Source organism: Corythoichthys intestinalis, chromosome 15, assembly GCF_030265065.1.
Source record: "Corythoichthys intestinalis isolate RoL2023-P3 chromosome 15, ASM3026506v1, whole genome shotgun sequence".
In the NCBI taxonomy this organism is placed as follows: domain Eukaryota; kingdom Metazoa; phylum Chordata; class Actinopteri; order Syngnathiformes; family Syngnathidae; genus Corythoichthys; species Corythoichthys intestinalis.
The window spans coordinates 30,127,443-30,142,919 of NC_080409.1; the positions used below are offsets into that span (position 1 = coordinate 30,127,443).

At 37.0% G+C, this 15,477-nt stretch overlaps 3 gene segments (V, D, J or C); 2 read left to right on the forward strand and 1 right to left on the reverse strand.

Annotated features, from left to right (window-relative positions):
* The first annotated feature begins 81 nt into the window (after positions 1-81).
* LOC130930994 (Ig kappa chain V region 3547-like) lies at positions 82-815 on the forward strand. The segment is given in 2 exon segments: positions 82-141; positions 240-815. Coding segments are annotated over 2 exon segments (357 nt in total).
* Positions 816-5,793: 4,978 nt separating this feature from the next.
* LOC130930703 (Ig kappa-b4 chain C region-like) lies at positions 5,794-7,966 on the reverse strand. The segment is given in 3 exon segments: positions 5,794-6,153; positions 7,551-7,634; positions 7,948-7,966. Coding segments are annotated over 3 exon segments (429 nt in total).
* On the forward strand, positions 7,954-8,484 carry LOC130931370 (Ig kappa chain V region 3547-like). The segment is given in 2 exon segments: positions 7,954-8,025; positions 8,125-8,484. Coding segments are annotated over 2 exon segments (360 nt in total).
* Positions 8,485-15,477: the final 6,993 nt, after the last annotated feature.

Here is a 15,477-nt window from a genome sequence, read left to right on the forward strand (position 1 = left end):
TTTGCATGAGGTACTGCGCTTGGCCGCTCCGCTGCCTGTTCATAAGTCTGTACGACCACCTACACACAAAGTCCACTTGCATCCGAATCAGAATGTGGTCGCCTGCATTTGTGCTCGTCCTTTGGACTCTGCTGATCCCGGGTGAGACTTTCAATGTCCCTGTAATGATGTAGGAGAAAATCAACAAACTGCCAGTTTTTTGCTGTCTTCACCACTATACTTTGTGTCGTTTCTTTCAGGATTGTTCGGTGAGTCTTTCCTGAGGCAGACAGACAGATTTAAGTCCGTCTCTCTCGGAGGGACGGTGACCATCGGCGCCAAGGGGAGTTCAGACATTGGTGGTGATCTCAGTTGGTACCAAGTAAAACCTGGGCAGCCTCCAAAACTGCTCATCTACAGGGTAGAACGCCTCTTCTCTGGAACGCCTTCTCGATTCAGAGGCCAACGATCGGGCTCCGACTACACTCTGACCATCAGTGGTGTCCAGGCCGAAGACGTGGCTGATTACTACTGTCTCGGCGATCATGGCGGAGCGTACACACAGTGATACAGAGGTGTTCAAAAACCTCCTTTGACTTTGAGAGAAGTGAAACTGGCCTATGAGGATGTGGCAGGGGCAGAAGACACTATGTGATAAGCATGAGCGGTCCTCAAGCAGAATATTCGAGATACTAAAGATGACACAGTAATTTTTTTATTTTTCATTTATTCTAGCTTCCGTGCCGCATATCCTCATTATACTTGAAATATCTTCAGATATTCATGTCTTTCATGTTTTTTCAAATCTGTGATTATATATGTTTTCATTTGATCGAGGAGTGAACTTTTACATGTTAATATGAGTGTGTGGTAAAAAATGTTATTCTATATATATTTTTGTTTGGGCGATGTATTTATGAATTAATTTTTTTAATAAAAAACTACATGTAAATTACAATAAGTGTAAATCTATCATTTTATAATTGTATTTTCTTTGACATACTGTGTGCTTTATTATTAAGGCATAATTAAGCCTTTATAGGGAACTCATTTAAACTATTGGCTGCCATTGATAAAACTTTTTAATACTGTTCTATAAAACTGCCTTTTAATGATAATTTTGGCTATCATTTCCCATGATTGTGAAACGATCCACATGACAGTTATTTGGGAAGGTAAGCACCAAAAACTTCCGAATACAATGGAATTCAGATTCATTTATTTATTTATTTTTCCCAGTGCTAACTTTTTTTTTTTTTTTTTTTTTTGTTTTCAGTACTAACTCATTAGCTGCCATTGACGGCAACAGACGTCCCATCTAATTTGACTGTGGGGCTGGCAGTGTCTCCAACACCCCTCAGTCAAATTGGATTGGACTTCTATCACTGTCAACGCCAGTGAAACATGATCACTCAATGCCAGTCTTCCTAGTTTGAATGGATTTGATGTCTTTAACTGTTAATGGCAGTGAGTTCAAAAATAATCCAAAGATATCAGAATATTGTATATACATATATATATATATATATATATATATATATATATATATATATATATATATATAAATATATATATATATATATATATATATATATACTGTATATACACGTATCAGATTACCATATATATATATATATATATATATACACATATATATATATATATACATATACAGGGGTGCACATAATTTTTTTGCCCAGGTTCTCAGAGGAGGACCTTGAGATGTGACTTGGTCCTCATTGAGCTTGAGAGCCGACCCGCCTGATGCGATAAATTTATGACAAGCTTTACTTAGAGCCAATTAACTTTAATTAATTATATTAACAATTAATGCTTGATTAACATCAACTGGCACAACAAAATTGCCATTACTTTGAAGTGAAATGTAAAGAAATAAAAAGCACCAATTCAAAATAAAGGGCATTATGCGGCTCCCACATTAACTCCAAGCCTTTTTAAAAGTGGGATGTCCTCCTCATAAGACCTTATTGAACGTGCATGTTTAGCTTTGTAAAATGCGAGCAAAAACACGTTTGTCAGTGCATGTCGCTGTTCATTACCTTTATTCCGCCACTTGTCCATAGGGCGAGCGGGGTCCTGTTTGACATCGATAGTTTGCTTAATTGCCACATGCGCTCGGTTTTTTTCGTGCTTTTCAAAGTTTGGATGGCTGAAATTCTTTGACCCTACATAAAATGCGCTGCTCTTTTCGGCGACATTGGGATTCTCACAGCACATTTTGTACCGCATTTCCGTGCGAGCATCATTTGCTTCTAGCCATGGTACCTCCTACTTTTCAGCAAAAGTCCTTTTTTTCGGTAGCTCCGGTGACGTCTCTGTCGTCTGTCTGTCTTTTGACGGGGGTGGGGGAACACGGAAGTAATTACTCAGTGTTATGAGGGGCCGTACAAGACATTTTTCATTCTGGCCCTCTCACACACATACATTCTCCTTTCACATACATATATATTCACTCTCACACACATACATTCTCCTCTCACATGCATACATTCTCCTTTCACATCCATACATATTTACTTTCACATTCATACATTTTTACTTTCACATTCATACATTTTCACTCTCACATTCATACATTTTCACTCTCACATTCATACATTTTCACTCTCACACTCATACATTTTCACTCTCACATTCATACATTTTTACTTTCACATTTATACATTTTCACTCTTATATTCATACATTTTTACTTTCACATTTATACATTTTCACTCTCACATTCATACATTTTTACTTTCACATTTATATATTTTTACTTTCACGTTTATATATTTTCTCTCTCACGTTCATACATTTTCACTCTTATATTCATACATGTTTACTCTCACATTCACACATTTTTAGTCTGTGAAATGTATGTTTGTATAAATAAAATATATGTGTATAAGAGTGAATATATATATGTATGTGAGGAAAGTATGTATGAACGTGAGAGGAGAATGTATGTATGTATGAGTGAAAGTATAGTGAAAACGGAAGGAGTCTAGTTGAAACGGAAGGCAGCTCTGATTGGCTAGCTCTGACTGGTAAGCTCTGATTGGCTGAGAACCTGACGCGGGTTACTGTTCATAAAATAACAACTAAGGGTCAGCATGGAAGAGGACGCACAATCACTTCGGCAAGCAGTTGGACTTTTGCAAAACATTTTGTCGACCCCAGAAACTGTAACTTCTTTGGCTTCCTGTTTCGAGCAGCGGCAAAGGACACAATCAACTGCACCCAACAGTGCTAATTATGACGCAGTTGAAAGTGAAATGAGAGACATTTTTAGACCGAGCAACTCTCGAACCTCTTCAACTGTCCAAGCGAGAGCTAATATGACCCGCTCGTAAACTACTGCGGTCAAGCCACCCTCCACTCGTAAAAACGAAGTCAAGCTAGCCGCCGCTCATTTGGATCATTGTTTGCATTGTGTGCATTACAGTAATGCAACGCGCTGGCTTCATAATGGAACGCGGTGGCTTCACAGCGCAAGTCCCCCGGAGGCTTCACAGCGCTAGTCCCTTTATTGAAAAAAATAAATATGAATAAATAAAAAACGGGAAGCCACCCAAGAACGGGTCCACTTGAGAGAGGCACTCGAGCACCCCGAGACCCAAACTAAAGTATTGTGATATAAAAAATAATTTAGGAATTCCGAGTAATACTACTTAGAAAATTGCTAGTTATTTCTGTCATTTACCCTTATTTCAAATATTAATTTAAAAATATCTGGCTGATATCCCGGGACGGATCCACTTCTGAGGTATACTAGACGACCCCAAGACTCGAACTAAAGTACGCTGATAAAATTCTGATGTATCATTTCAAAATAAAAGTACTTTGAAAATTGCCCATTTTTGCTGTCATTTCGCCTGATTTAAAAAATTGATTTTAAAAAATCTGGCTGATATCCCGGGACGGTTCCACTTCTGGGGTATACTGGACGACCCCAAGACTCGAACTAAAGTACTCTGATAAAATTCAGATGTATCATTTCAAAATAAAAGTACTTTGAAAATTGCCTATTTTAGCTGTCATTTCGCCTGATTTCAAAAGTTGATTAAAAAAAATCTGGCTGATATCTTTCCTTACATACATATATATTCACTCTTATACACATATATTTTATTTATACAAACATACATTTCACAGACTAAAAATGTGTGAATGTGAGAGTAAACATATGAATGTAAGAGTGAAAATGTATGAACGTGAGAGAGAAAATATATAAACGTGAAAGTAAAAATGTATGAATGTGAGAGTGAAAATGTATAAAATGTGAAAGTAAAAATGTATGAATATAAGAGTGAAAATGTATGAACGTGACAGAGAAAATGTATGAACATGAAAGTAAAAATGTATAAATGTGAAAGTAAAAATGTATGAATGTAAAAGTAAAAATGTATGAATGTGAAAGTAAAAATGTATAAATGTGAGAATGAAAATGTATAAATGTGAAAGTAAAAATGTATAAATGTGAAAGTAAAAATGTATGAATGTGAGAGTGAAAATGTATGAATGTGAAAGTAAAAATGTATGAATGTGAAAGTAAATATGTATGGATGTGAAAGGAGAATGTATGCATGTGAGAGTGAAAATGTATGAATGTGAAAGTAAATATGTATGGATGTGAAAGGAGAATGTATGCATGTGAGAGGAGAATGTATGTGTGTGAGAATGAATATATATGTATGTGAAAGGAGAATGTATGTGTGTGAGAGGGCCAGAATGAAAAATGTCTTGTACGGCCCCTCATAGCCAATAATTGTGACACACATTATTTGATGTCAAATAATTATTTCTTCATGTGGGATTTTTTCCCCACTGAATAAATGCACTTGTATGGAAGGTTGGATTTGTCTCTTTTTTCCATTAAGGTCCCATGTTATTTGAATTAAAAAAATTATTCCAAGCTAAAAAACACATCTTAACCAGGGGTGCCAATAATTATGAAGGGCACTGTATATAGAATATATCCGTAAATTGCAGAAAGCGGAATCAAAATTTACTGAAAATGTCCAGAGAGAGAAAAATGTCATATCACTATCAAGATAGCTCAATTTATCACAATGGATTTTTTTTCAATATAAATTTATTTATGTAAAACTAAATACAGTACTGAAATTCTACAATTTGCTACTTTAATTTCAACAAGTTGTCAGCCATAGACTTCAAAATTTATATGATATTATTATTATAATTTATATCATGAAGTCTATGTGTCAGCTTTCGACCCCTGAGCTAATGTTCCACCTAGTTCAATCTTGTGTCAAAGCTGAGAAGTGCAACAGAATGTAGGCTAAATTTAAACTTCTTGTGCATGACATGTTCATTGATTTTTAAAATTTTTTTAATCTGCTGCGGGCCAATAAAAACTGAGCCATGAGCCGCAGTTGGCTCGTAGGCCGTAGTTTGGACACCAATGATACTATAAAAGAACATTTTTTATGCAATATATACCTAAGGCATGGTGAATATAATTCTATTTAATTTTTTCAATCTTAATTTTCACTTCAAGATCAAACCATGTTCATGACGTTTTACGTCAATATTTGTTTTTCAAGTGATAGTTGTTTATCTGTATTTACTGTATGTACTGTATGTAAAGCATATTAAGATGTTATCATTGAGGCTATTCTTCTTATTCAAGGGAAAACTAAATATAGGCTACATGTCACAAACACTGTGTTATTGTTATATTTTCCTTCTAACTAGAGTCGAGCAGTAATTTTTCTTGTTACGCAATTTGCTTTTTCCAATGTTCAATAAGCACATGCGACAGACTGTTGTTGATACTCATACATTTTATTTCACAATGCTTCAACTTGACGATAACACTGTCTCAGCAGTGTGCCGGGTCCGGCAGGGTTTGCGTGACAGGGTTGTGTCCGTCCAGACTGGCCTCGCAGCTCACCGGCAGGGCTTTGCTCCACTGGTCCGCAGAGAGGATCAAGGTGCTGGTCCAGCGGTAAAGACCGTCCCCTCCTGCCTCTTCTGGGAGGCTGTGCGACACCCCCGAGGCACTGGAGGCGCCGCCTACCTTCCAGCCCAGGGTCCAGGTTGAGGGGAAGCCCCCGCTTGCCACGCAGGCGGCTGTGGCACTGCCCGACTGAAGCTGCTCTCTTGAGGGGGGGAAGACAGTCAGCGTGGGCCGACGCACCTCACCCGCTGTGTGGACAGGACAGGATCAGGACAAGAACGCAACACGATGATTAAAAAATGATGCCAAAAAAATGAAAGACATTTCTGTGTCCATGTCCATGACGTATGGAAGCCCTAAACACATTGCCACATATAAACACTGTTTTACAATAAAGCTACTATATGTTCTTAAGGTCTTTTTTTATTCAATTATTGTTATGGGCCATTACATCTGCCAACTATGGCTACGACGATTAATCATCTAATCCACAACTATATTGATAGTCGATATGTTTCGAGATTGTTCAACATTGCAAAATTTTCGAAATCCTCATTTTTGAGCTTACAAAAAGGCAAATCGTTCGCTCGCTTCCAGCCTCTTTCAGTTAAATTGAACATCGATTGCCGTCAATGGCGGCCAAAGAGTTCAGCTACAGTATGTGAGGTCACAAGATATTTATAAAAAAAAAGCAAAACAAAAATTATTAAGTAATTCCCCAAGAGCAAAATACACACGAACCACACTTATTTAAATTTATGACTGAATTCTTCTTCATTTTTATTAATGTATTACAATTTGTTTGAAATTTATTTTTGGGAAGTTTTATATTTTTTTATTGATTTGATTTAGAATGATTTATATTGATTTTTTTTTTTTTATTACTTGTGGCAATTCTTTAGTTTGCAGGGTTTTTAAAAAAAAAAATTTACTATTTTTGTTTCCCAAAATGGGTTCAATCATCTTTCAATTAATTCATTCATTTAATTTTAAATTATTTATATCAAATTTTTAATGGCCTTCGCAAAAGACGTGAGGCAACACTAACACTACAATTGGATGTCAAATGGGCCCTACAAAATATTGTCCCACAGACTATAATTGGTCCCAGGTTGAGGTCATTGGTTGAGACCCGTCGTATATGAATGTACAGTAATAAAACCATTTAAGAAAAAAAAAATTACATAATTCGTGCATGAAATATTTAATCATGGCAGCCCTAGTTTCACTGCCTTTGACGGCAACAGATGCCCAATCATTTTTTACTATTGATCGCTCCCAGTCAAAATGGATTGGGCGTCTGTTGCTGTTAATGGCAGGCAATGAGTTAAATATTTATATGGCTTAGCAGACATAATGACACTTCGAAGGAAACCATTACTACAATGTGGTCACTAACTAACTAACTAACTAAAGATGAGTTTGACACTCCTGATCTAGAAATAAATGTGTTCAATGTGTTCAATTAATTCAGTTCAGTTCTCTAAAATAAGAGCGCGGATGTATTAGGCTGATCATTTTGAATGGTATGAATTGGTTGACAAACCTGGATGTTTTTGAATGTCAAAAAAGTGGATGGAAAAATCTAATTTTTAGTACAAAACAACATGATAAGACAAAAACTAATCAAATGTTGGTTACTTACAGCCGAGGATGAGTTTGGTTCCTCCGCCGAAACTTAACCACGGTGATGCAAAGCGGTGAGATGGCAGTACAAAAACCTCGTCAACTGTTCATCGGCGACGTTCCGCGGACGGTTTCTCTCCATTGATATGTGTAAAGTCATTTGAGGGTCTTGTGGGACTAGTCACCACTGAATACGGATGTTCCAAGTGTCCAGGTGTCCACTATATGCCTATTTTTTGCGAAATACAGAAAGACCAATAGCCTTAGATTGATGTGAAGGGGTCCAAAAAGTCCCAAAAAACAGGAAGCGGTAGCCTCTCACTTTCATAAAGGCAGGTGCGCCTTCAGCTTTATTTGCATGAGGTACTGCGCTTGGCCGCTCCGTTGCTTCTTCATAAGTCTGTACGACCACCTACACACAAAGTCCACTTGCATCCGAATCAGAATGTGGTCGGCTGCATTTGTGCTCGTCCTTTGGACTCTGCTGATCCCAGGTGAGACTTTTAAATGTCACTGTAAGGATGTAGGAGAAAATCAACAAACTGCCAGTTTTTTGCTGACTTCACCACTATACTTTGTGTCGTTTCTTTCAGGATTGTTCGGTGAGTCTTTCCTGAGGCAGACAGACAGATTTAAGTCCGTCTCTCTCGGAGGGACGGTCACCATCAGCGCCAAGGGGAGTTCAGACATTGGTAGCACTCTCAGTTGGTACCAAGTAAAACCTGGGCAGCCTCCAAAACTGCTCATCTACGGTGCAGATGCTCTCTTCTCTGGAGTGCCTTCTCGATTCAGAGGCCAACGATCCGGCTCCGACTACACTCTGACCATCAGTGGTGTCCAGGCCGAAGACGTGGCCGATTACTACTGTTTTGGCAATCATGGCGGCGGAGTGTTCACACAGTGATTCAGAGGCGTACAAAAACCTCTGACTTTGAGAGAAGTGAAACTGGTCTATGAGAAGGTGGCAGGAGCAGAAGACACTGAATGATAAGCATGAATGATCAGCAAGCAGAACAAGTGTCAAATTAGTAAATCATTTAAGCAGACAGATTACTGGAATATTTAGTAAATACAAAGCATATTTTTTGGACTATTAGACACACCATCAATGAACAAGTTGATTTTCAAACGGAAGTTGCATCTGATTACACTGTAAGGGCCATTAGTGATTACACTGTAAGGGCCATTAGTGCATTACTACACTGCATTTGTCATTTGTTCTTTTTTTTTTTTTTTTAACCCTTTGTAGGGCAAGTGACTATTTTTACAAATTGAAAAAAAATATATAGACCATAGCATAGACTCATAAAAACCTGTCGTCCACATGCATTGACAGCCAAATCTGGGCCATGTCGGCAATTGTATTGATGTGGTATAGTACAAGTGTGGCCTAAATGACCCCCCCCCCCCCCCCATCCTCATTTTTAAGAATTTATTCATCATTATATTAACATACTGTGGTGCAAATAAGTATTTAGTCAACCACAAATTGTGCAAGTTCTCCCACTTGAAAATATTAGAGAGGCCTGTAATTGTCAACATGGGTAAACCTCAACCATGAGAGACAGACTGGAAAAAAAAAAACAGAAAATCACATTGTTTGGTTTTTAAAGAATCCTGGTGGAAAATAAGTATTTGGTCAATACCAAATGTTCATCTCAATACTTTGTTATGCACCCTTTGTTGGCAATAACGGAGGCCAAACGTTTTCTGTAACTCTTCACAAGCTTTTCACACACTGGATCTGGAGACTGGCCAGGCCACTCCAGGACCTTGAAATGCTTCATACGAAGCCTCTCCTTTGTTGCCCTGGCTGTGTGTTGGGGATCATTGTCATGCTGAAAGACCCAGCCACCTCTCATCTTCAATGCCCTTGCTGATGGAAGATTTTCACTCAAAATATCTCGATACATGGCCGCATTCATTCTTTCATTTACACAGATCAGTCGTCCTGGTCCCTTTGCAGAAAAACAACCCCAAAGCATGATATTTCCACCCCCATGCTTCACAGTGGGTATGGTGTTCTTCAGATGCAATTCAGTATTCTTTCTCCTACAAACACGAGAATCTGTGTTTCTTCCCAAAAGTTCTATTTTGGTTTTATCTGACCATAACACATTCTCCCAGTCCTCTTCTGGATCATCCAAATGCTCTCTAGTGAAGCGCAGACGAGCCTGGACGTGTACTTTCTTCAGCAGGGGGACACGTCTGGCAGTGCAGGATTTGAGTCCCTGTCGGCGCATTGTGTTACTGATAGTAGCCTTTGTTACTGTGGTCCCAGCTCTCTGTAGGTCATTCACTAGGTCCCCCCGTGTGGTTCTGGGATTTTTGCTCACCGTTCTTGTTATCATTTTGACGCCACGGGGTGAGATCTTGCATGGAGCCCCAGCTCAAGGGAGATTATCAGTTCTAATAATTGCTCCCACAGTTGATTTCTTTACACCAAGCGTTTTACCTATTGCAGATTCAGTCTTCCCAGCCTAGTGCAGGTCTACAATTTTGTCTCTGGTGTCCTTCGACAGCTCTTTGGTCTTGGGCATAGTGAAGTTTGGAGTGTGACTGACTGATATTGTGGACAGGTGTCTTTTATACCGATAATGAGTTAAAACAGGTGCCATTAATACAGGTAACGAGTGGAGCCTCGTTAGACCTCGTTGACAGCCAGAAATCTTGCTTGTTTGTAGGAGACCAAATACTTATTTTCTACTTTAATTTGGAAATAAATTCTTAAAAAATCAAACTGATTTTCAGGACTTTTTTTCCACATTCTGTCTCTCATGGTTGAGGTTTACCCATGTTGACAATTACAGGCCTCTTTAATCTTTTCAAGTAGAACTTGCACAATTGGTGGTTGAGTAAATACTTATTTGCCCCACTGTACATGTTTTATGAATAATTATAAGTCAATCAAATGTTAATTCAAAATAAAAACAGATATATACTCTGGTTTTATCCCCAAATAACACTGTTGATCAGTGTTGTTTTCGTCAGCAATGACGATCACGAAAATATTTAGTCGACGAACAAGTTTTTCATGACAATGACGTCACGATGTCAAGCTAAGAATATGGTTTTGGAGACTAGAACATAACGAGATAAATGCCAGTTTTCGTCTGATGAGACGAAAATGTGACAGTATTTTTATACTGTACGTGGAGTACGTCAGCTTGTGTCATAGCAGTGTTTAGGTCGTGTCACTCATAAGAGATGTGCTGCGTCTCTCTCACCTAAGTTTAGGATGTGTCTAAAGCTAGGCTGTGCTCCATCTTGCTTGTCTGGAAACACGGTAAGAATTGTTTTCCTATCTTGGCAAAAGAGAATATGCAATGCAGCTTTAGCCTTTAAAGGTGTGTGCTTAATGATCACTAGATGCTAAATGTAACTCCTAGCGTGAGCGTAGCATTCATGTTAGCATTAGCTTCAGAATGGTGAGCATCCTCTTAAAACACTGGTCAGTCTAAAGCAGAGCCGTTGGCTTCTCTGGTCAGAAATTGTATTTACCTAATAGCACACTTCAGCTGTTTTGTTTGGTAAATGAGCAATTACTGGGAAATACTGATTGTTTGCAACTCCTGGCAAGACTCTAAGAATAGCACTATAGTTTGTGACTTCCAGGTGGGTTTAATTGAAAATGATGTACGCTACAATATGTGCTCGTCTGTCAATGTTCATTGGAAAATGTTGGAAACTTTTATTTATTTTTGGACTACAACTTTTGAATTTTACAGATGAAAACATTTTGAGAAACTACGGACTAAAACTAGACGGAATTTGGATGAGATTTTGTCAACTAAAATTAGATTAAGAAAAAATATTTTCAAATGACTAAAATATGACTAAGACTAATATGTATTTTGTCCCAAAAACTAAGACTAAAACATAAATTACCGTAATTTTTGGACTATACACCTGACTATAAGCCGCCACCTACCAAATTTGCCATGAAAACGGCATTTGTTCATAGATAAACTGCACCGGAGTATAAGCCGCAGCTGTCCTCACTGTATTATGGGATGTTTACGCCAAAAGATATTAACCGGTAAACCTTTATTTGATAGCAACATCATAAGACCAAATGAACCACCATAAAGCTTTGAACTGATTGGCTGCAAAGCTTCATTGTTTCAAGAAGCCTCATTTGGCCTTCACTGCTCCCTTAAGGGAGACAGTCAACCTCTGCTGCCACCTGCTGTCAACACTGTTGTCACCCAACATGCCTCCTAGCATGCATTGCAGCACTACGGATGTAAATAACAGTCAAAATTCATGCTCTGTGCGAATTATTTCTTCAGTTACTGTTCCAGTTGTTTCATTAATTGCTAGTTATGGTATTTGGTAACATTTTATTTTACAGTGGCGCCATAAGACTGACATAAGACCATCCATTGACTATGGACCATCATACTTGACATGACATTACAGTGCCATGAGCATTAATCAATGCTTATGACAGATGTCATTTTGTGCCATCCGACGAATTATCTCACTTTTGAATGGATGTAAAAGATAAGAGCTGGACATAAATGAAGTTAGTGAAATAATTTGCCAGATAACACTTAATGACATCTGTCATAAGCATACATTAATGCATGTCATGTCATAATTATGACGATCTTATGGCAGTCTTATGACGCTGCTGTCAAATTGTTACCTATTAACCCAAATAAATCCCACTGGACTATATGTCATGGGATTCAAAATGAGGGGAAAAGGGTAGCGGCTTATAGTCCGAAAATTACGGTAAAAGGGCTGCCAAAAACAACACTGCTGTCGATTAATAATTTGACATTAAAATGGCATGAATGACAAACCTTTGTTTCTTCCAAAAAGTTATGTTTGTTTTTAAATAAAAAGAAACATTCTAAATAAAGAGAGTATTTGCATGTTTTTTTTTTCATTTACAAGCTATTTTGAAAAACTAAAAAAAAAAAAAACCATATATTATTATATTGTAAGAAAATACACAAATGAAATGTAATTTAAGATTAATATATTACCTGCCTTTGACAATGATGGATGATCAATTCATTTACACTGGAAGTACTGGCTATGAATGTTCATGTTTTAGTGCTATTGACAGCACTAGCACGGTCAAAACTTTCCTGGCTATCAATAGATAATAAATTCATAAAATATATATATGTATATGAATAAAAAATATATACGCCTGCTGCATGCGTAGTCATTTTTAGTGCCACAACAGTTACTGTTGTTACATTGTTCCCAATGGGTATTACAGGTAATTGGATTGGTGGCGAGTGACGTATGTGGACATTGTTAAGAGTGGCAAGTTCAGGACACTTGACGGGTTACCAGAGGCACCGTGACGTAGAGAAGCTTAAGGCAGGCACACTGCGTGTAAAACACAGGCGGGGTCAAAAGATTGTTTTCAGCCGTTGAAACACCAGCTCCTTATACCCTTACGTTCAAAGATGACAATGTGGTAGTATTCAGGTATACAGTATCTTCTTCCCTTAGTAGTAATGTCTTCTTTTGTGTTCCATACCAACCCTACAAGTAAATGAATGTATACGGTGTTGCCATTTGGAAAGGTTAGTCTCCAGTTAAATCACATTGGACAACACGCCGGGTCAATAAAAGCCAGCCCAAATTACAATGTCTCGTTTAAGTTAAGACATTTCCCTAATACAACTCTATATTTTCGCATTATCCATTCATTTTCTCTCGCTTCATTCATATTGTAAACAGAAAAATATGCCTTTTGCAGAGAAGCATCATGGAAGATAAGGTTCTTACCATAGGCGGAGTTTGACTTTTGGGGCAGGGGGGGCACAACATGTTGATGATCTCGAAAAGCAGTGTCAGCAATAAAATGAACTCATAATATTAAGTTGACAATGAGTGGTTTTTGTTTCCCATCATTCTAGAGGGGAATTCTAAATCAGGCTGCTTAGGCAATACTTTTTGCCAAGATCGTCATCTATTGAATATGGTATGCCTGCCGGTGTCGTGCCAATGTAGTTACCCCAGTCGAAAATTGTATCCCCTGGGCGGAGCCATATGGAAGTAGATTTGTGTCTTCATTATTCAATCAAAAAAAAGTTGCTTCAATTAAAAAAAAAAATTGCTTCAATCAAAATATATATTTTCAACCAAAAAAAAGTCTCTTCAATCAAAACAAAAAATGTGTTTGAATGCAAAAATAAATTTGAAACCCAAAAAAATGCATGCGAAAGCTATTTTTCTTTGATTTTTTTTTTTTTTTTTTTTTTTTTTTTTTTTTTTTTGTGGATTGAAGTCAAGGGTTTTTTTGATTGAAGCAACTTTTTTGATTGAAGTAATGTTGATTTGTGTTTGGGCCACATTTTGGCTAGGACATTTTTGTCATTATTCAATCAAAAAATAAGTTGCTTCAAAAATATATATATATTTATATATATAAATATATAATTTGTTTTTTGTTTCCCATCATTCTTGAGGGGAATTCTAAATCAGGCTGCTTAGGCAATACTTTTTGCCAAGATCATCATCTATTGAATATGGTATGCCCGCCGGTGTCGTGCCAATGTAGTTACCCCAGTCAAAAATTGTATCCCCTGGGGGGAGCCATATGGAAGTAGATTTGTGTCTTTATTATTCAATCAAAAAAAAAAGTTGCTTCAATTAAAAAAAAAAAAAAATTGCTTCAATCAAAATATATATTTTCAACCAAAAAAAGTCGCTTCAATCAAAACAAAAAATGTGTTTGAATGCAAAAATAAATTTGAAACTCAAAAAAATGCATGCGAAAGCTATTTTTCTTTGATTTTTTTGGGGGGGGGGGTTGTTTATTTGTTTGTTTTGGATTGAAGTCAAGGTTTGTTTTTTTGATTGAAGCAACTTTTTTGATTGAGGTAATGTTGATTTGTGTTTGGGCCACATTTTCGCTAGGACATTTTTGTCATTATTCAATCAAAAAATAAGTTGCTTCAAAAAATATATATATTTTCAAAAAGAAAAATCACTTCAATCAAAAAAAGACAAATTTCAATGATGGTAAAAGTTTTTGGGTGCGAAAAAATATTTGAGATTGAAAAATTTGCATTTGAACACTGAATATTTCAACGAAAAAGTTTTCTTTGATTGAAGCAATCCTTTTTGTGTTCGGGCCATATTATGGGTAGGACATTTTGGTCTAAATCATTTAATCCCCAAAAAAAGTTGCTTCAATAAAAAAATATGTATATATTTTCAAAGAAAAAATTTTTTAAAATTTTTTTTTAAATTTACATGCAAAGCAAATGACCGTCTAGGTTGCTAGTCACATGATCTGTTCGAAAAACATTTTTGACCCATTATAAAAATATATATTTTTTGTTCATTTCATTAATTTTTGTTGCAGTTTTATTGCTTTACAACTGCTATATGTATAGGAAAGTCAGTTACACGCAGTGACACTTTTCGGCCACCTGGAGGGCTTGGCCCCCCCTTAAAATCCGCTTATGGTTCCTACTTACAAAAGGTTACAATAAACACTTTAGGTTACACTTTATTTGAACTCGATGTCATGAGACTGTGACAAGGCTGTCATAATGATGACATGACACCTGTCATTATTATAAATGAGGGCTTATGTCATGAGACTGTAATAAGGCTGTCATAAGCTTATGTCATGAGACTGTAATAAGGCTGTCATAAGCCCTCATTTATAATAATGACAGGTGTCATGTCATCATTATGACAGCCTTGTCACAGTCTCATGACATCGAGTTCAAATAAAGGGTAACCAAAAGTGTTTATTGTAACGTTTTCTAAGTAAGAACCTTATCTTCCATAATGCTTATCGGCAAATTATTCTTTTGTTACTTAGTAAATTATGCCACTTTCGATGCAATATTGGAGATTTCTTTAGAATATATTTGGTTTGGGATTAGGGTTTAGGAGCTGTGTTAGTGTTAGGACACCTAATGACATCTGTCATAAGCATTCATTAATATTCATGTCAG